Source organism: Anticarsia gemmatalis, chromosome 4 (genome assembly GCF_050436995.1).
Source record: "Anticarsia gemmatalis isolate Benzon Research Colony breed Stoneville strain chromosome 4, ilAntGemm2 primary, whole genome shotgun sequence".
NCBI lineage: Eukaryota > Metazoa > Arthropoda > Insecta > Lepidoptera > Erebidae > Anticarsia > Anticarsia gemmatalis.
In genome coordinates this window covers 1,674,505-1,694,538 of record NC_134748.1, presented here as the reverse complement: position 1 = coordinate 1,694,538, position 20,034 = coordinate 1,674,505, and the positions used below count along the sequence as shown (strand labels likewise).

General features: G+C 39.7%; 3 protein-coding genes across 3 annotated transcripts; 1 reads left to right on the top strand and 2 right to left on the bottom strand.

Annotated features, from left to right (window-relative positions):
• Window positions 1-38: 38 nt before the first annotated feature.
• On the bottom strand, window positions 39-14,634 carry melt (ventricular zone expressed PH domain-containing protein melted). The gene is made up of 14 exons (XM_076113038.1): window positions 14,277-14,634; window positions 12,918-13,172; window positions 12,339-12,543; window positions 11,695-11,954; window positions 11,214-11,360; window positions 10,677-10,846; window positions 10,073-10,401; window positions 9,728-9,817; window positions 9,104-9,291; window positions 8,447-8,900; window positions 7,180-7,448; window positions 5,163-5,264; window positions 4,846-5,025; window positions 39-4,610 (listed from the first exon to the last, which is right to left on the bottom strand). The coding sequence occupies exons 1-14, from the start codon at window positions 14,379-14,381 to the stop codon at window positions 4,362-4,364; spliced, it is 3,003 nt and encodes a 1,000-aa protein (XP_075969153.1). The 5' UTR covers window positions 14,382-14,634; the 3' UTR covers window positions 39-4,361.
• Window positions 14,635-15,135: 501 nt separating this feature from the next.
• Ctu1 (Cytosolic thiouridylase subunit 1) lies at window positions 15,136-17,354 on the top strand. The gene is made up of 4 exons (XM_076113036.1): window positions 15,136-15,493; window positions 15,579-16,118; window positions 16,373-16,577; window positions 16,761-17,354. The coding sequence occupies exons 1-4, from the start codon at window positions 15,446-15,448 to the stop codon at window positions 17,324-17,326; spliced, it is 1,359 nt and encodes a 452-aa protein (XP_075969151.1). The 5' UTR covers window positions 15,136-15,445; the 3' UTR covers window positions 17,327-17,354.
• A 3-nt stretch (window positions 17,355-17,357) lies between these two features.
• Mul1 (Mitochondrial E3 ubiquitin protein ligase 1) lies at window positions 17,358-19,847 on the bottom strand. The gene is made up of 6 exons (XM_076113037.1): window positions 19,579-19,847; window positions 19,080-19,237; window positions 18,756-18,913; window positions 18,398-18,671; window positions 18,098-18,305; window positions 17,358-18,008 (listed from the first exon to the last, which is right to left on the bottom strand). Exons 1-6 carry the CDS (start codon window positions 19,693-19,695, stop codon window positions 17,889-17,891), a joined length of 1,035 nt encoding a protein of 344 aa, XP_075969152.1. The 5' UTR covers window positions 19,696-19,847; the 3' UTR covers window positions 17,358-17,888.
• Between the last annotated feature and the right edge of the window lie 187 nt (window positions 19,848-20,034).

Genomic DNA, 20,034 nt, shown 5'->3' with positions numbered 1-20,034 from the left:
ATATTATTTAGGGTATATGTTGCAATAAAACACAGTAATATAAACAACTATTGTAATAACTAATAAATAAGGCAGTAAGTACATGAGCCGGGGCGTGTGTAACATAAGGTTTGGTTCAGACTGGAAGCACGTACAACATATTATTATTTGTAGCACCAAGTTTATAAGTCCGAAACTTAAACTTAATCAACATTGATTATAAATATTTGTATGTACAATCTTATATTGTATATAGAAGGTTATTATTTATTTATTTTGGCAACCGTCTGTTCTTATACTAAGTGATTTTGTACACGTCTTAACGAGGCGATATTGGGTTATATAATAGCAAGTTAGTTTGTATATAAATGAGCACTGGCTTTTATGTTAATAATATATTAAGTATCTTAGTTACTGTGGTTATACCTCTTTATATAAACACTCAAATAGAATGCGTGTACGTGTACGTACTTAAATGTCGTACGTAGGGAAGTGCGTACGCGTACGTATAGACGTCGCCAAGCAACTTGAACATAATTTGCTGTATTAGAAAGTAAACAGAATGTAGACCCAGTGCAGACGACACTTGGTTGGCTGTTATACCAGTCGGATGGTCAAAGCTGAAACGCCCTCGCCTTTGCGCAAAACTATTGTACCTAAACTGACCTAAAAATCGTTCACTAAAATGTAGCGAAATTGTTCAAGTTGTTTGGCGGCACCTATACTAATGGTAAGTACCTTTGAAATAATAAAACTTATAGAAAACGGTAGCATTACAAGTATTGCAACATGTGAAAGCTCTTTTAAAAACAGATTAATAGGTATATGTTATAAATCCAATAAAATCAGAAAGATTAGATACATTGATTATAAAAGTATTTCTCCATTTCTAAGTAGCATCAGCGTATTTTTTGTGATTTATACAATATATTTTTACATTTATATAAACATTTGATGTATACTCGGCGGTGGTACATTGAGGCGTTAATAAAATCTGTTTCATTTATATAACAATAGAAAACATTACATAACTACATTGGACGTTATTGTTTATATTTTTATAAACTAATGTATAATTTTGAAGCACCTTCAAGCACTAGTATTGGTTCAAAAACAAACTTGTGCATGTAAAAATGAACTATAGTGTTGTAATCAATACCAAACTTTATTTTTCTTTACAACTTGAAGCTCTTATAGCAAGCTTTTACTAATTTCTTGATAAACTGATAAAATAAATGTAAGATCTCAAAAGAAAACTACTAGTCTTGTTGTCCGACAAGACTTATTCTTGGTAGTCGTGTTTAGGACACAAACGTACGAGAAACTTAAGCGACAGTGAGACTTCACGTGGCTATTAATGTTCGCTAATTCGTTATGCCGTCTCATTCACTTATATGAAGAATAATAGAGACAGCAATATAAAACATACAAAAATACGCAAACACAAATACAGTTATAAAGTTCCACTCTGATAATAAGGTAGTTAATACAAATCAGTATAAAACATAGCACAGTGTAACTTATAAAGAAACAATTTGGTTTACCAATGAACACTTCATTTTTGGTGATAGCAACATCAGGTCGACGATACACTCACTACAGATAACAAAAAGACTTAACTATAATAAGAAATGTTCGTACAAATTGTGCTTTAGTAAAAAAATGCGACATGGCAAGTTAAGTACCGGATTACATAACTAAGTATTATTTGGGGAAAGCAACCTGCAAGAAGACCAGTAATGTTAATAGTATATTAACTATGTCCAAGAAATAGGTGACTTTCTATCGTATAAAATATAAATAAGACTGAAGTAATAAGAAAAAGTCTTTGAGTGCAAAAGATGACAGTATTTATAGTAAAACAATAGAAGTAATGATTTATGGAACTGGTATAGGTAGAGTACCTGGTCGCTTTCCCCGCTTGTAATAATTCCACCTAAACTACTTAATACTAATGTCATTCGCGTTACAACCATTTATAATGATTTTTGAGACCACAAGTACATAATAATTTAATTATTATTCCGAACGACCGAACAATGGGAATGTTAATTTCGAGTCACAATTTTTTAAACCAAAAATAATAGAAATACACTCTATACCTGAATACTTGTGAAATTAGCAAATTGTAGCATCATCATTTAAGGGAGACAAATGAGAAGAACAAAGGTAGTTTGAATCGTTAAGTAACATTATGCCTTTGTTAGGAAAGGAATCAAGTCGAGTACAAGTTTTATATTGTGGGCTGCTACGAAGAATTTTCTTATAGAAAAAACTGTCAACACCACATTTCTAGAAAACATTGAATTTATCCAATCCTTTATTTAAATGATATGTGATGTTAAACAAGGCATGTAAGTACTCAGGTACGTGAAGTGCTGACGTCTCATCGTGTAACTATCGTGTAAGTAGCTATGACCATTGACCAGCTTTCAGTCTTCTAGCTTAATAAAATCTCAAATTTGTCAAAGCTTAATATTACTCATTGATGATATATGTTACATACTTTAAATACGGCGCATTATTTTAGAATAAACATATAACAAAACGAGTTACACTCGCATTCAAGAACTCTATCAGCGCGCACGTTGGTGCTCGGCTAAATATTTGAAACCTTTTGGCGAGTAATTCTGAAGGCTTTATTAAATAATCAAATACAAGTCCGAATTATTTGAAACAATCATCTTTTAAAGATATCAAACAAATACTACAATATAATGATTATAACGGTTTTTAATCGTCTTTCAAACGTCGATCTCGGACGGATTCCGTTTAGCACTTAGCAAACTAATCGAAATGATCGTACATGACTAAATAACTTTGTCACCTCACTTCACAACGATACTAATAATTGTATATGACGATTGTACTTTAATCTCGCTTAAACAAACACTTATGGGTAAGGCACTAAAGTATAATTACAGAAGTAAACTTAAATTATACTATTGATAATATTATGTAGACTGTACACTGATTCAAACAATGATGGTCATTGCAAACTGGCAGTTAACAAGGAGATTTAAAGCCAATTACACTGTTTATGAATAAGTTACAGATTGTCTATTAACTAGTAAGTGACAGTATATGTATGAAAGCAACTGTCAAATTTCCATCTGTTAAACAATCTGATATAGAAGAATAGTACTTTATATAGCAGCAATGTTATCTGATATTTATTTACAAACTGTGAAACATTCCTATAAAATTAAATCATTCATTTTACCGTCTAATTGTCGCCTACCCGTTTGCTAAAACCACTATTGTTCAAAACCTAGCCATCTGGCAATACTTATAACTATGTTTTTCGATTCAACGGCTTCAACGTAAACTTATATACATATACTTAAAACTAAATGTTACACCAACTATTCTAAATAAGTACAGAACACATATCTGTGCCTTTAGTGAAAAAGTGTATAAATCCGATTAAGTTAAAAATGAGTTAAGTTTACCAAAATGTTCAAAAAATGCTCTATTAATTGTTAAAAACAGATATTGTTTATCTTTAAAAATGAGAAAGTTAGAAAAGTGTAAACCGGGTTGACTTATACTAAAAATATAGCAAAAGTGGGCTATATAAGTGCACTCTAATTTCTTAACTAATTTTGGACAAAATCGAAGTTACATTATTTTTCACTAGTGGCACAGATATACATTTGTTTGATACATGCAATATAAGCTATGTTTCTACACTATATACATAAATAAATATGGACGAAACAAGTCACAACTATCTCCTGTCATTCCCGAATATAAAGGAATGTGGTTATATTCTATCTTATATCATTATATGAGCATTTTCAAATAACTACATGACTTTACACATCAATAACAAAATCATTCATATTTAAATAAGTAAATATCTAAATATATTCCAATTTAAGTATTCCTTTGAACTGCAAACGTAAAATTATGCAATCAAATACAATGTTTCTGGCAGTCTGTATATGACTAAGTTACAACTACATATTTATAAACGTAATATGTATACAAAATGCACGAAGTCTTGTCAGCAGTCACATTACACGGTCTATTTATTATATTATTATCTGCACTATATGGCTGTATTTCATAATAATAATTATATATTTCAACACTTTTTCTTCTACAATTGGCAACAAAATAATTTCATAGTATCCAATTCAGTCTTTTTTTATGACTTTTCTTCCATATTTGAACGTATTTTTTGTAGCATATCCCTGATTGCACCGGCCAGTTACTTTTTTTAAAAGCAAATTCAGAATGCGATGTTATCTCACGATATACTTTACTATTTCAACAAGGGACGATTACAACATTTTCTAATAAACACATTTTTATAAACGAATGTTGCCTTCGATTTTAAAACCTTTAATCGCTAGTTATTCACATATTTCGTACGTCTAGAAGCTCTTGAGCGTGAGTCCGCGGGCGGGCAGGCTGTTGGCCTTGGCGGGCGCGTCCTGCGCCTGGGAGTGCGCCACGGCGATGCTGAGGCACTGCACCCACTCCTCCGCGTTCTTGCCGTCCTTGGGCTTGAGGATCAGCGTCTGGTCTCCCGTGAAGATCTCGAACGCCTTGGGGATGTTGCGCGCGCCGCGAGATACTTTCACTGAACGTATCTGGTTGATGTCGATGCTTTCGCCACCGCTCTGGACAAATTAATATTAATTAAATATTATTTCAATTAGGGTATCCTTGTTTACTTTTAAGAGGATAAATTGTAACAAAAAACATAAGACAATCCAGAGATAAAAAAATGGAAGAAACGAAGAACAAGTTCTAAAAAAAAGTAAAAAGTTATTGAACTTTAATCTCTGTGCATCTTTTAATAAGGCTGTATTTATAATGTCGCTAGTGAGGCATGAGGTAACGTGTAATACTCACGGATCCTTTACAGGAGAGATGTGCCCCGGACAGTGTGAAGTATCTGGTGCGCCAGCGACGGAACAGTCTCCAGCGTCCCTTCTTCTCCTTCAGCTGTCCCTCGATGACGGGCGCGCCGTCCGCCGCCAGGAACCCCACCGCGCGCTCCGGGTGTGTGCACAGGAAACAACCCCATGTCGCCTTGATAAAAAACGGTAATATTTTTTAGCATGCTCTCTATGTGTTATTATGGAGTCTTATCATAGCTGATAATGTCAGATTTACGACTACAACCATTATACATTTTGCCGAATTATCAAAGTACAATTTTTATTTACCTGTGTAGGCGGTAGTGCGGCTCCGTCGTTCCGCCTCGCCACTACTTCAAACACGTCGAAGAAACCTGCCGCGCGTAGCTCGTTCAGTAGCATCTCTTGTTCCTGTAAAGTAATAATCCTTGTTATAATACAATACGTGCTACTTTCTTCTCATTACAAAACTTGGACTACTGACGAACTAAGAGTTGACTGCTCCTAGAATTTCAAACATTCAGAAAAAAAAGAACAGAAAATGAAACCTGGCTAAATCTAATCTTTTTTTTATATAATTTTCTCACCAAAAGGGAAAGTCCGGGAGTTGGAACTACCATTTGAAGAATGAATAAAGTCTTTCACTATAGTTGCAGGTATACCTTGATCCCGGGAAAGGCGCCGGTGACGAGCGTGAGGAAGGTCTTGTTCTCGCACTTGAGTATGTCCCAGCAGTGCTTGAGGCTGGCCACGGTGGGGTCGCGCGACGACAGCGCCGCGTCGTGGCGCGCCTGCAGCGCCAGGAACATCAGGTGGATCCACACGCGCGGCGCGCGGGTCCATAGTGTATAGCTATAGTTGAAGGTATACCTTGATCCCGGGGAAGGCGCCGGTGACGAGCGTGAGGAAGGTCTTGTTCTCGCACTTGAGTATGTCCCAGCAGTGCTTGAGGCTGGCCACGGTGGGGTCGCGCGACGACAGCGCCGCGTCGTGGCGCGCCTGCAGCGCCAGGAACATCAGGTGGATCCAGACACGAGGGGCGCGGGTCCATAGTGTATAGCTATAGTTGAAGGTATACCTTGATCCCGGGGAAGGCGCCGGTGACGAGCGTGAGGAAGGTCTTGTTCTCGCACTTGAGTATGTCCCAGCAGTGCTTGAGGCTGGCCACGGTGGGGTCGCGCGACGACAGCGCCGCGTCGTGGCGCGCCTGCAGCGCCAGGAACATCAGGTGGATCCACACGCGCGGCGCGCGGGTCCATAGTGTATAGCTATAGTTGAAGGTATACCTTGATCCCGGGGAAGGCGCCGGTGACGAGCGTGAGGAAGGTCTTGTTCTCGCACTTGAGTATGTCCCAGCAGTGCTTGAGGCTGGCCACGGTGGGGTCGCGCGACGACAGCGCCGCGTCGTGGCGCGCCTGCAGCGCCAGGAACATCAGGTGGATCCAGACACGAGGGGCGCGGGTCCATAGTGTATAGCTATAGTTGAAGGTATACCTTGATCCCGGGGAAGGCGCCGGTGACGAGCGTGAGGAAGGTCTTGTTCTCGCACTTGAGTATGTCCCAGCAGTGCTTGAGGCTGGCCACGGTGGGGTCGCGCGACGACAGCGCCGCGTCGTGGCGCGCCTGCAGCGCCAGGAACATCAGGTGGATCCACACGCGCGGCGCGCGGGTCCATAGTGTATAGCTATAGTTGAAGGTATACCTTGATCCCGGGGAAGGCGCCGGTGACGAGCGTGAGGAAGGTCTTGTTCTCGCACTTGAGTATGTCCCAGCAGTGCTTGAGGCTGGCCACGGTGGGGTCGCGCGACGACAGCGCCGCGTCGTGGCGCGCCTGCAGCGCCAGGAACATCAGGTGGATCCACACGCGCGGCGCGCGGGTCCATAGTGTATAGCTATAGTTGAAGGTATACCTTGATCCCGGGGAAGGCGCCGGTGACGAGCGTGAGGAAGGTCTTGTTCTCGCACTTGAGTATGTCCCAGCAGTGCTTGAGGCTGGCCACGGTGGGGTCGCGCGACGACAGCGCCGCGTCGTGGCGCGCCTGCAGCGCCAGGAACATCAGGTGGATCCACACGCGCGGCGCGCGGGTCCATAGTGTATAGCTATAGTTGAAGGTATACCTTGATCCCGGGGAAGGCGCCGGTGACGAGCGTGAGGAAGGTCTTGTTCTCGCACTTGAGTATGTCCCAGCAGTGCTTGAGGCTGGCCACGGTGGGGTCGCGCGACGACAGCGCCGCGTCGTGGCGCGCCTGCAGCGCCAGGAACATCAGGTGGATCCACACGCGCGGCGCGCGGGTCCATAGTGTATAGCTATAGTTGAAGGTATACCTTGATCCCGGGGAAGGCGCCGGTGACGAGCGTGAGGAAGGTCTTGTTCTCGCACTTGAGTATGTCCCAGCAGTGCTTGAGGCTGGCCACGGTGGGGTCGCGCGACGACAGCGCCGCGTCGTGGCGCGCCTGCAGCGCCAGGAACATCAGGTGGATCCAGACACGAGGGGCGCGGGTCCGCATGGAGAACAGAGCTCGGGCGTATAGGCAGTGCGGGCCCCGCCGCCCGCACGCGAACTGCAGGCGGGCCAGCTTCTTGCTGCGACGCTCTAGACAACAACATATACGGTTAGTGATAGATTGCTTGAATCAAGGAGAGCCGCCAGTGATAAAAAAGGTATAACTCTTTAACTGCCTGCACTGGCTAATCTCTGGATGGAGCACTTTGAGGAGAAAGCATTGGCATTGGCTTTGGAAAAAATATGTGGACGACATCTTCTGCATCATCCAAGGAGGTCAACAGGAAGTAGATCAATATCTAGAACACCTAAACTCCGTTCACCCTAACATGAGGTTCACCTACGAAATGGAGACGGACAGGTCGTTGTCATTCCTAGATGTGAGGGTTGCTGCGAAACCCGATGGATCCTTATCACACTGTGTTTACCGGAAACCGTCACACACAGATACCTGATAGCTACATCACATCACCATCCCCGTCACTTGCAGTCCGTTATGACGTCACTGAAGAACAGAGCTCATGACCTCTGTGACCCTGAACATGTTGGGAAGGAGCTGGAACATGTTCAGGAGGTACTACGAATGAACGGATACCACGTAAGTCGACGAAGGAACAGGTTCACAAAACGGAGTAAACATCCGGAGGTCAACAGACAGCCCGCCTACTTGCCCTACGTCAGAGGAGTGACTGATAAGATCGGGAATGTATTGAAACAATACAGCATCAGCACAGTATTCACGCTGGAGGCAAAAGTCAGGAGCATGGTGGGCACACCGAAGGATGTACAACCGTTTCAAACACCAGGTGTCTACAAGATCAACTGCAGCTGCGGTAGTTCCTACATAGGCCAGACAACGCGGTCAATAGCTGAAAGGGTCAAGGAACATATCACCGCTGCTAAGAACCGTCAGATCAGCAAGTCAGCCATTAAGTAACTACTTTCGTTGAATAATCCAAATACGATTTGTTTTCAACAATTTCAGTAAATCATTAATTTCACATATCACAAAAAAAATAAAATTCTATAGTGAAACCTATGTGTGACACTGAAATAATAGTGGTAGTCAGAATAAGTAATGTACTCACCCTCTATCGTACACTTAGCAGGTGGAGGTAACCTCAGCGAGACATTATCCATATACGCTTTAATCTTATCCAAGTGCTTCTCACAGAAATGTTGCACGGTGTCTCTCATGGGGTACGGCTCGAACACACTGATGCGGTGGTTCGAGTTCGAGTTGTTATTCGAGTTGGTGTTGATCATTGTTACACTAGTGTTGTTCGCACGCCGTGACGTCACTGTTACGGGACCCGATATGGATATTGGATTAGGCGTATTGATCGGTCCGGATGAAGTGTTAGTGTTAGCTCCTGAAGTGATGACGGAGACGTTCCCTAGTGCTGTGTTGCTGTGCTGGATGGACACGGACGAGGTGATGGGCGTGAGTGCGTCCGAGGACTTGCCCGATGTGAGCGGGTTCACTGATATCGACTGTGATTGCAGTGCTGATGGTCCCGATATTAAGGTTTGGCCGGTGTTCTGTCAACAATACGATGAAATGTAATGGCTGAATGTGAAAAAATTCAAATGTTTTAAGATCAAGACTGACTCATGCAAATCCAATTTGAATCTGAAATATGATCGTGAAGATAATCTAATGTTTCTTATGATTTTTATAAGAAGTGATATAATAGGAAACAAAAGTGTGTATCCAAATAATAAAGTACAATATTCTGACTTACAGTGGCTACGTTAGGTCCAATAAGTATATTATGATGATGGTGTGCTCTCGCAGCGGGTCGTGACTGGGGGGCCAGAGTGGGGGGCGCGGGGGGAGCGCGGCCTGAAGCCACCGACACCGTGATGGCGCCCGACGACTTGCCGCTACCCACCGCGCCGCTTGACGATAACGACGGCTTACTGCTCGATGCTAACACGAAAATACATATTATTAAAAATAAATATTTTGTTTTCATAGCACATCTTTTATAGGCTCCATTTACACCAATAAACAGCGCAGAGAAGCACAAGAAATATCATTAGATACATTTGTTATGGCATCCTACACAAAATCGTGCGATGGCAAATCTTGCTCGCAAAGACACCGACCGGCACCAACATGATATAAAGTCGTGTTCAGATTTAAGCGTTATCCGCTACCACATGCGGTATCGAAAGCTGGTTATGCTGTATTTACTGTTCATACCAGAGCGGATTCCGGTATACAATGTTGTGTAACTAGTCACTACTGTGTAACGCAGTACCGACTTATTCGCGAAATTATCTGTAAAGTTTCGCTACTGAATACAATAGCGGAAAACGCTTGGGCCTGAACAGATCAAAAATACTGTTAGTTATTATAGTACCTGTGTTAGTGGTGCCGTTGGGAGGAGTGTTGATCTGCTGCGAGGAGGAGAGCCGCGTCATGCTCTTGTGCAACCCTCCCACCGAGCCACCTGCGAACATCACGCTCACGATACACACGACACGCACAAACAACACACTAGCCTCTGTCCGCGGCTCTGCCCGCTTGTTGATACTTGCCAAACTAACGGACATAATCAACCTACCAAATTTAGACGTAAAAGGACAAACAAACTTATGTTAGTGTGAATTAGTACAGATAGTCACAAGTTATTAATAGTTAAACAAAAATATTTCTTTATTTTTAGTTCAACAAACATTAAAATGACTATAAGTGTGGCGCATACCTGCAACATTAAGCCTTGTCATGCTCCTATGTGGCGCGGGACCGGGGTGCAACCGGCCAGTACTGCGCGAATCACCCAGCTTCGCCCGCCTCGCGTACCCCCCACTCACAGCACCCGTAGCACCCGCACTCGTCGCACTTGCACCCGTATTCGTGCCCGTTGCACTCGCACTGCCGGGCCCATTGCCACTGCTAGTGTTGATGGGTGCAACACTAGTGGGCCCGCTCCCTGCATTTTGTCCCTGGGTACCTCCTAACCGCACGATGGTAACTCCGGTAGATGTTCTATTCACTTCGCTCTGACTTGAACAGGATTTCGGTCGGTTGCTGCTGCAAAAAAAAATAACAATATTTCAAATATTTAGTCTGAAAAACGGTGTGTTCTAATTTCTATGTACTTGCTAGTTTTTATAATACAGAGTGGCCGTATTTTTCAATGACAATAATGTGTCGAACACTGATATGTACACTAGATATACTAATACTTTTGTCACTGAATACTAAAATTGTCACGCGAATCTGATTCAAGCAAGACTAGTTGCTTGCATCAGAATGATGTGGGATTTTAGACATAAGAGTGGTTTCAAGTGTTGTGTATGTAGTACCTGTTGTTGGCGCGCACGGCGGTGAGCAGCTTGTCGGTGAAGAGCGCGGGGAAGGCGCTGCACAGCGCCGTGGCGTCCCGCAGCAGCGCCGCCTGCTGCCCGCGCCCGCCGCCCCCGCCCGCGCCGCCCAGCCGCTCCACCACGAAGTTCAGCGCTTCTTGCGCACGGTCCTGTACACAAACATACAGGTATAATAGTAGAACAATGACCTGCCGACCGATATACGGTCAATATAAATATTACAAATTTCAATTGCTCTTAAGTATTTACTTTCGCTTTCTTGATTTTTAGCTAACTATTATACGAAAAGTAACATTGACATGCACTTCAACTCGGATTAACACAACCATTTTTCGCGTGGGATACCGCAAACTTACTTTGATTCAGATCCGAACCATCGTGTTTAGTGAACTACCGAATAGGTACAATGTAGTGTAGTAACTCAAGGACTCTAAGCCTTATCCCTCCCCCGGTTGGAAGAAGACTCTTGCCCAGCAGTGGGACAGCTGTGTTAAAAAAATGTAGTGTGTTACGAACCCTGCCCGTGTACCCGAGCTGTGTAAGTATGTTGGCGACGAGTGTGACAGCGTGTGGTGACGCGTGCGGGCCCCGCGCCGCCCGCTTCACGGCGCCGCCCGCCTCCAGCACCAGCGACACGCGGCTGCGACTCAGGCACGAGATCACCTGCGACACGTGCCACCAATATTTACCACACATAAATTATAACAAAATTTGAAAAGTCTTTTACCGGTTTTGTTGCTACCTAAAGAGTTATAAAAATAGCAGACTTGTTGAAATCAGAACATTATAAGGAAAAATTTGTTGCATATTATTTATGGACCTATAAATTAATTACAGGTTTAAATCATTTAGCCAACGATACAATGCTCAAAATAAATGAATTCGGACAAATACCCTATAAAAAGAACTATTGACTTCAACAACAGACTCCAGGAAATCTAAACAAAATTTTACATACAGCTGGCATTGCTAACAAGTAATAAATAGCGCAACCCACCTGCAATATATCCACACACATGCAACCCGGATCATTAGTGCTAGCAGTGTTAGGACACAGGTACGACAGTAGCTGTGGCACGCAGTTCTTCAACGCGTCGGGCTTGCGCGCGGCGATGTGTTCGAGCAGCGCGAACAATGAGCTCTTCTCCACGGGCTCGGCGTGCGGTAGTAGCGACACCAGGGCCGATGCGTGACCTTCTAGCGGCTCGGGCGATACTTCGTACAGGTTCGTGAGTATCCGACATAGTGGGTAGTTGCCTGAAAATTATGAAAATAATATCAGCATCTTTATAGCTTTCAATTGTAAGACATGAATTAGTTAGTAGTTCCATAGTGAATCTCTCGTAGTAACTAAAAATAATACTTTTCAGCAGATACGAGTACGTTTTTAAATATCCACCATCATCTTAAAATGTTGTACCTAACTGCATAAAACGTGGGGCTATACAGTAGCGCAATTAATTTTAATGCATAATAAATTATTACAGTTAGAAGTTTAATTTAGAACACTTAACACATTTAATTCGAAACAAGAAAGCAGTTAACTGAAATCACGTACCGTAAACTTAGTTAAAATTACGAATTTTAACATGTTAATTGCAAATTAAGTTAAACTATACATCTTAATTAAGAATTACTTGCCTGACATAATAGAGTCCATGATGGTTTGTACATGGGGCTTGAGTAGCACCGCGTGGTGCACGGCCGCGAGCGACAAGTACCGCGCCATGTGGCGAGAGATCTCGCGGTTGCCTTTGTGCAAGAACTGAACAGCTACAGGCAGGAATAGTTCCATCACATTCTTGTTGCCGTAGTGCTCCTTCTCTGATTGTAATGGAAATGATACCTGGTGGAGTGGTGGAAAGTATTTGGTCAGTTTGAAAACAGGTTAAGCCAATTTGTGTAATATTTTTTTTAGTAACTGTTTTATGTATGAATCTAATAGTTACATACCCATTTTCTATGAGGCTAGGAACCTGATATCAAACATATAAAGCTTAGATATTTATATGTTTGATACCAGATCATTTTATTAGATGCACCAAATTGTACACATAAAACAGATTATAGAAGACAAAATGAATTACTTTACTTTTCAAAAATTTTTGAGGGTAGTACAAAACAGAACTAGTGACATGTCAAAATGGAGAAATAGCTTTGCTTAGTATTTCAAAAGGTGCTTGTTTATAAAATTGATAAATCAAATTAATAATATATTACCAAAACAATGCATGCTATAATATCTGAAGCAATCTTAGCATGGGGTGGATCATCATCCCGCAGATGTCCAATGGGCATCAGGTTGTGGTGTAAGCAGGACTCGAGCAGCTCCACCAAAGCTCGGCAGTACTTGTCCAGTGTCCCTGTCTCCTTCACACATGATGTCACTCTCGTCACACATATCTCTATCAGAGCCTGGTCTCTGTCGTTCCGACAATAGTCTGGACGTGATGATATTTCTGTTATTTGTTTTAACTGAAATGAATAGAAATCAAATGTTACATCTTGACATGTTTTCTCTTTTAAAAATCATAATATACCTATTTTGGTTAAAGGGAGTTTATAGTTTTAATGTGAGAAAACTATCTATAGATGTTTTTATTTTAGACGTGTATCTATAGGAGTATCATGTTAGTTAGGGTTACTTAACCCTATTATAGTATATATTATTATAGTCACTTGACTATAATAATATTATATCATATTTAAAAATATACTCAAAGTGACTTATAAGTAGAAACATGCAGCATTTGGCAGAAATTGTTTGAAATAAATGTATCTATCAAACCAAGAACTTTTTGACCTAAGATGAGATTTAATTTTATTATCATTTATTCATATAATAATTTAACTAGATGATAAATAAATAACTTAACCATTGTTACTCATGATCAATAAGTATTGTCATATAGAACTACTTATAAATAGGAATTACAGTACAATAATAATATTATCATTGAGTTCAAACAATCTTCAAGTACCTATTTATAATAATAAATATGACAATATTGAAATATTTAAAAGCTTATTTCATACATATATGTGAGTGTTCTAGCACTTACAAATATAAAGTGTTGCACTATCTAATCACTGTAATCAATAGTGACGCACATCAATGATTTGTTACAAATTCACTGTCAATGATAACATCATATCTTGACAATATACTGCTTTCAACAGAACAGGCCTTTGATTGATTGCCATGTTCATCCCACTGACCCAATTATAAAACTATTACTATGGTTATATAAATAACAAAGTTAAATATTTTGTAACTGTAATTAATCCAAAGTAAGTATTACTTAAAAAGCTACCTACCTATTTCATGAAGCTATATTGTTACAAAAACCTATAACATGAACACAACAGTGTATTGTGTTCTGAATTTAAATGAAACTATGATCACAATGACACAACTGGCAAAATTTAAATATTCGTAATAATTTCGCAGTATATATTAAACTTTAAAGAACAGGTTTAAGTATGACATAACTTTTAATTTACATATTTTCTACCAGCGAATAGTATAAGTGAATGCAGGCTGTAGCAGTTTTATGTAAATAAACGATGAGTGCTCACCACTTCGTTCAGGTCGTCGACTATGTCAGCGTCCGGGATGGCGAAGATATCGCCGGCGCGGGTGAGGTCCCGCTCCGTCAGCACATGCTTCAGTAGCTCGTGCATGTCGCCGCCGCCTCCGCACACCTTCACTACACCGTAAACAACATTCACCTAGAACGGTCCATCAATGGACACATCAACACTCACCGCTACACCATCTATTACACGATTGTTCTACACATATTACTCGAATAACTGGTTTTTAACGTCCCATACTTAATAAAGACCCGATTTATGTGATTAAAACTAAAGTAAATTGAGCAAAACACTGAAAATAAGTTATCTTTTGATGCAATGCAGGTGAAATACGTTTCATTTCGTTCGGAAATGCACTTGTCAATCAGTCAATGAACTTGCATAGGTTATATTTGTATGGAATGTTGAGAATTTGAAACATTGGCAAGTAGATAAGTACCAACTAGGAGCAATAAAAATGATAGGTGGGCGAGATACCTACGCTTGTCGAATGAATAGACATAAGACACTGTTTGTGATTAGATATTATGCAAGCTATTTGGGTGTATGCCGTTTTTGCAATATCTTAGGAGATAAATAAGATTTTATATTAGCTAATTGTAATTTATTGTACTATTCACTTTACTTCTTTACTATTCATCTCATTTTGATGAACCAAATCGCGAATAAAGCTAACCTTAACGAATTTCAAAGTTTTCATAATTTTGATTCGCTTGTTTATATTTGAACAAAAATTCTCTTTCTCAATTATTTCCATTTCACTTTTCAAGTCATCTGTGTTTCCCTAACTGTGGTGTGATAGCGTCTCACCTCTAGTACCAGAGAGGCTGACGTGAGACGTTAGACTGACGTCATATGCCATTTTGAAAATGTCAAAACAAGAGTAATATTTAGGTTATTATTCGTGGTTTCTTTAAAAACATTTTAAAATCTTATTTCGACACATGCTATAATGCTTTTTCGAAAGATATTTTTAGGCTTTACTGTTAATAATATCACAAGTCGATCACTGCAGCCTCAAATGATAACAAGTTCATAGAAGAATACACTGTGTTGTTTAGACTTCGTTAATACTCGTGTTGTTTCTCTTGATAACACATTTTGCATACAATTTAAAGTCTATTTAAAACTATTAAATTATAAAATTAACAATGCCAGTGCCGTGCAGGCGAGGTTGTGGCAAAAACGCTGTATTGAAGGTCTGTTTATAAAAAATACAATTACTAAAATCTGGTTTGTCTTATTATCTATAACAGTGTAACATTATTCTGTGTATAATTTCAGCGGCCGAAAACCGGCGACGCACTTTGCAAAGAATGTTTCTACTGGGCTTTTGAGACAGAAATACATTACACTATCACAAAGGCAGAATTATTTAAGAAAGGTGATTCTGTTGCCATCGCGGCGTCTGGGGGTAAAGACTCCACAGTTCTTGCACATGTGATGAAGACACTCAATCAACAATACAACTATGGGTTGAACCTTATGCTGCTGTCCATAGACGAGGGTATCACAGGCTACAGAGACGACAGTCTGGAAACTGTGAAACAAAACCGTGATGATTATGAAATGCCTTTAAAAATTCTGTCTTATAAAGACCTGTATGGTTGGACTATGGATGAGATAGTGGCACAGATAGGCAGGAAGAACAACTGCACTTTTTGTGGAGTGTTCAGGAGGCAGGCACTGGACAGAGGGGCGGCCATGTTGGGTGTCAAATGTATAGCTACAGGACATAATGCTGACGACATAGCAGAGACTGTGCTGATGAATGTACTGAGAGGTGATATTGCTAGGTTGAACAGATGTACTGCTATCACCACTGTAAGTGATCACCACAATTTATCATTTTTAGATTATTTGTTTATTATTACAACCTTACACTATCAGTATGTAATCTACACATATAGAATATGGGTTTTTGTTTCTATTCATTGATGCAATCATTTAGTTATAATGGCTTATACTTGTATTTAATAGAAACTCAGTAATACAAACTAATAATCAAATAACTATTAAAGAATTTAAGATTATCATACAAATAAGTATAAACAAAACCTTTCTAAACCTTGTTCCAGGGTAGTGAGGGTTCAATCCCGAGAGTGAAGCCCCTCAAGTACACCTATGAGAAGGAGATAGTGATGTATGCTCACTACAAGAAACTGGTGTACTTCTCCACTGAGTGTGTGTTTGCTCCCAATGCATACAGAGGACATGCAAGGGCACTGCTCAAGGATATGGAGAAAATTAGACCTTCTTGTATTATGGATATTATTTATTCAGGTATTAGAATATGAACTATTTTACCTGCCTTGTACAATAGATATTTGAAAACTACTAGCGTCTTTATAAGATTCCAATGCTATAATGCTATTTATAATATCAACCATTATACAATATCTCAGCACCAATGAAAATAGTGACAGTTATATTTTGCTGCTCAATAATAAATTTAATTTTTTCCAGGTGAAACTATGTCAGTAAAAGAGCAAGTATCACTGCCAACACAGAGGATATGCAGCAGGTGTAAGTTTGTCTCATCACAGGAAGTATGCAAGGCTTGTGTCCTACTAGAGGGTTTGAACAAAGGCCTGCCCAAACTTGGAATCGGAAAGAGTTCTAAAGCAAAGAGAATGCTTGAAGATTATCATGCTAAGCAGAATAACACTGATGCATTAGTAGATGCTGTAAAAGAACTAAATGATACAGATGATGTTAAAATAAATAAGCAACTTAAAAGTAGGAGTAAGAAAAAAGAGTGTAACAGTAATAACAGTCCATGTAGTGATAATAAGACAAGCTGTTGTGGAGGCACAGGCACCTGTAGGAGTAAGGCTAATGGTGTTGATGAAGCTGCCAGTAACAAGAAACTAGACATGTTGCTTGAACAATATGGTTTAGACGAAACTAAAGAAAATACAGAGAATGGTACAAATGTATCAGATAATGAAGAATTATACACAGAACAAGATGATGATGAGACCTGCGGAGGTACATGCGGTACAATGGGCTCCCTACAAATAGGCTTCTGACAATAAAACAAATATATTTTAAAAACATTTTATTAATTTCATTTATCACACCACTAAACTTAACATTAATTCTATTCCATAGCGGTCCTAGATTGTTATTAATTATTATATTAATTTGTAGCACACATTTAAAATAGACAACTGCACCATGACAACAGTAATATACATAGGCACATCTATAAACTTGTACAATCACAGACATGACAACAACTTGTACAATATAGCTTCACTAATAAAATACATTAGCTCACAAATGCTTTTCTTGAAATACATATTTCCAAATCCATTGCAACTTTAATGTTACGACATAATGATAGCGAAAGTATGCTTTTCCTCTTTTAGATTATGAATTGGATATTTTAAAACTTTAGATATGCTCAAATAAGATCATTACATTTCAATAATCAGTAAACATTAGAACTATATAGATGATAACTATTTTAAGTTAATGTTGCTATTTATTTTGTTTGCCTCTATTCCATCGTAGCACCGACATTTGACAGAAGATTGGCGTGACAGCTAAGTTAAATATCCCTAAAATAAATCACTGTACATGGACAGCCTACGTGATGAAGGCAGGTGCCCTCGACTCTATTCTCTCGCGGCAGATGGGGCAGGTGTCTGTTATGTTGTCAGAACAATCTTCACATAGGCAGACATGGCCGCATGGTAGCAGGATTATCTGAAAAGTTATATTTTTAAATGGTTAGCTATTCAAACAACGTTTTATACATAAGACATTAAACATGTTTCTTCTGCCTTTGATATTACCTCTTTAGGGTTCTCAGTGCATACAACACAAAGCTGTGCTTCCGTCAGGTTCTTGTCGCGCGCGTGAGCTCGTCTCTGTCGCCGGCCGGCCGCGAGCTGTTTCTTCATGTTATCTTCTATGGCGCGGCGCTTGCGACGTTTAATATATTTGTACGCGATGCGACAAGATGCAGCAACGGCTACGCTGCCGAATAGCACCAGTAGCACCCTGCCAACAAAACATTAGAATTAGGCATGCATAGAAGGAAATAAAAATCACATTACAAGATTAACTGGGCTACTGAAGTAGATCATAATTACCTTAGGAAGTCCCTAGAGCTCGCCAATCGTTTCAATAAGCTGGATTTAGTAGCCGTCGTCAAATACAAGGGTAGTCCATCTCTGGGCGGCTGTATTTTGAGGGAGCCACTATGGCTCCTACTGAGCTCTCCTATAGCTGTGATGTAGGAGCCATCGCGGAGCATCTCTTCCATAGTTTGCAGGCCACGTTGGCGCACGCCGGAGAAGAAGCCCCACACATGGTCTATTACACCAGGGGACATGGGCTCAAACTTGTCTGATATGACATCCATGTCTAAAAGAAGAAAAAGTCATATTTAATGCTGCAATGTCAATGAAAATAGTCATCTGATTATTTTGTGTTTTCAGATGTACTTACCAAGTAACTCAGCAGTAAGTGCATCCACCACCTCGATGCTGTATTTGCCATTGTTGAGCACGAAGGGAGTGGAGTTGCACACTTCATGTATAGTGCGAGTCTGATCAGACCAGAAGCCCGCTGATGTTCTTGCTATTACATGCTCTTTTATTGTTAGCCTGTAAGACACAGTAATATTTTTCATAAGATTTTTATTACAATATGACTAGGTACAATTCTATGAATTTTGTTGCAAGTAAATTGAATAAAGTTTAAAATGTTTCAAGCATGAATGTAAATGTTAAATGTTATATAAAAACTTATAGTGTAAACTAATTTATTTACCTCTGCACAACCCCAGTGACCGAATTATTATAGTTGCTAGTGATGGGGTTGCCCAGTGGCTTCACCAGCCCTCTGATCACCACATAAGGGATTATGTCATTGGGGTACTTGTTGATCTCTTTGTTCAGAGTGGCATCTATATCTAGAACCGGTGCTGTCTGAAAATCATCACTACATTATTCACTTTGGCGAAGAGTAAATACTTATTTAAAAATTTGATGGGGTTAAGTACAAAGTACATATTAAATGTAAATATTACATTGATAATTTACAATATATGTTAAATTATACACATTATTACAAACTTATGTGCAGCTAAACTTATAAACACAGCTTAACAGATATTAAATGAATTCATTTTATTTAATTTAGATATTGAAGCAAGTACTTCTTGTGCTTATTATATTAACTTGTTTTAAAATAATCTAATAATTTTTACGAAATATACTGATGTAACGACAAAAGCACTACAATTACAAAATATAAAGAAGATCCTTACCTGTAGGGCATTCAGGATATGTTTACATTTGCTCAGCTGTTTCACACAAAATCCCAAGATAAGCGAATCTATCCCGAGTATCACCGTTTCCCCAACTATTTCCGACAAAAATTCCATGGCTCTTGCAAAATATATACTGACCAATGTGACAACAAAATTTATAAATAATTCAGAGTAATTACAACATTTCAGCTCATTTTTCCGTATATTTGTGTAATTTCGGTAAAATTTCGCAATCAAAGCAATATTCTAAATTTGACGTTTGCGTTTAGTTCCGTCACTAGTACAGAGATGCTTGTAATTTTACTATACGTTTCGTTTCTATATTTGCTTTATTTAGCTAAAGCTCGATAAACTTTGATGTAATGCAGGTGTTTATCGGACTGTGTGTAAGAGACAGGATGTTATGGATAAAATGTGAACGCTATTGAAATATTCATAAACAGCAACTTACGT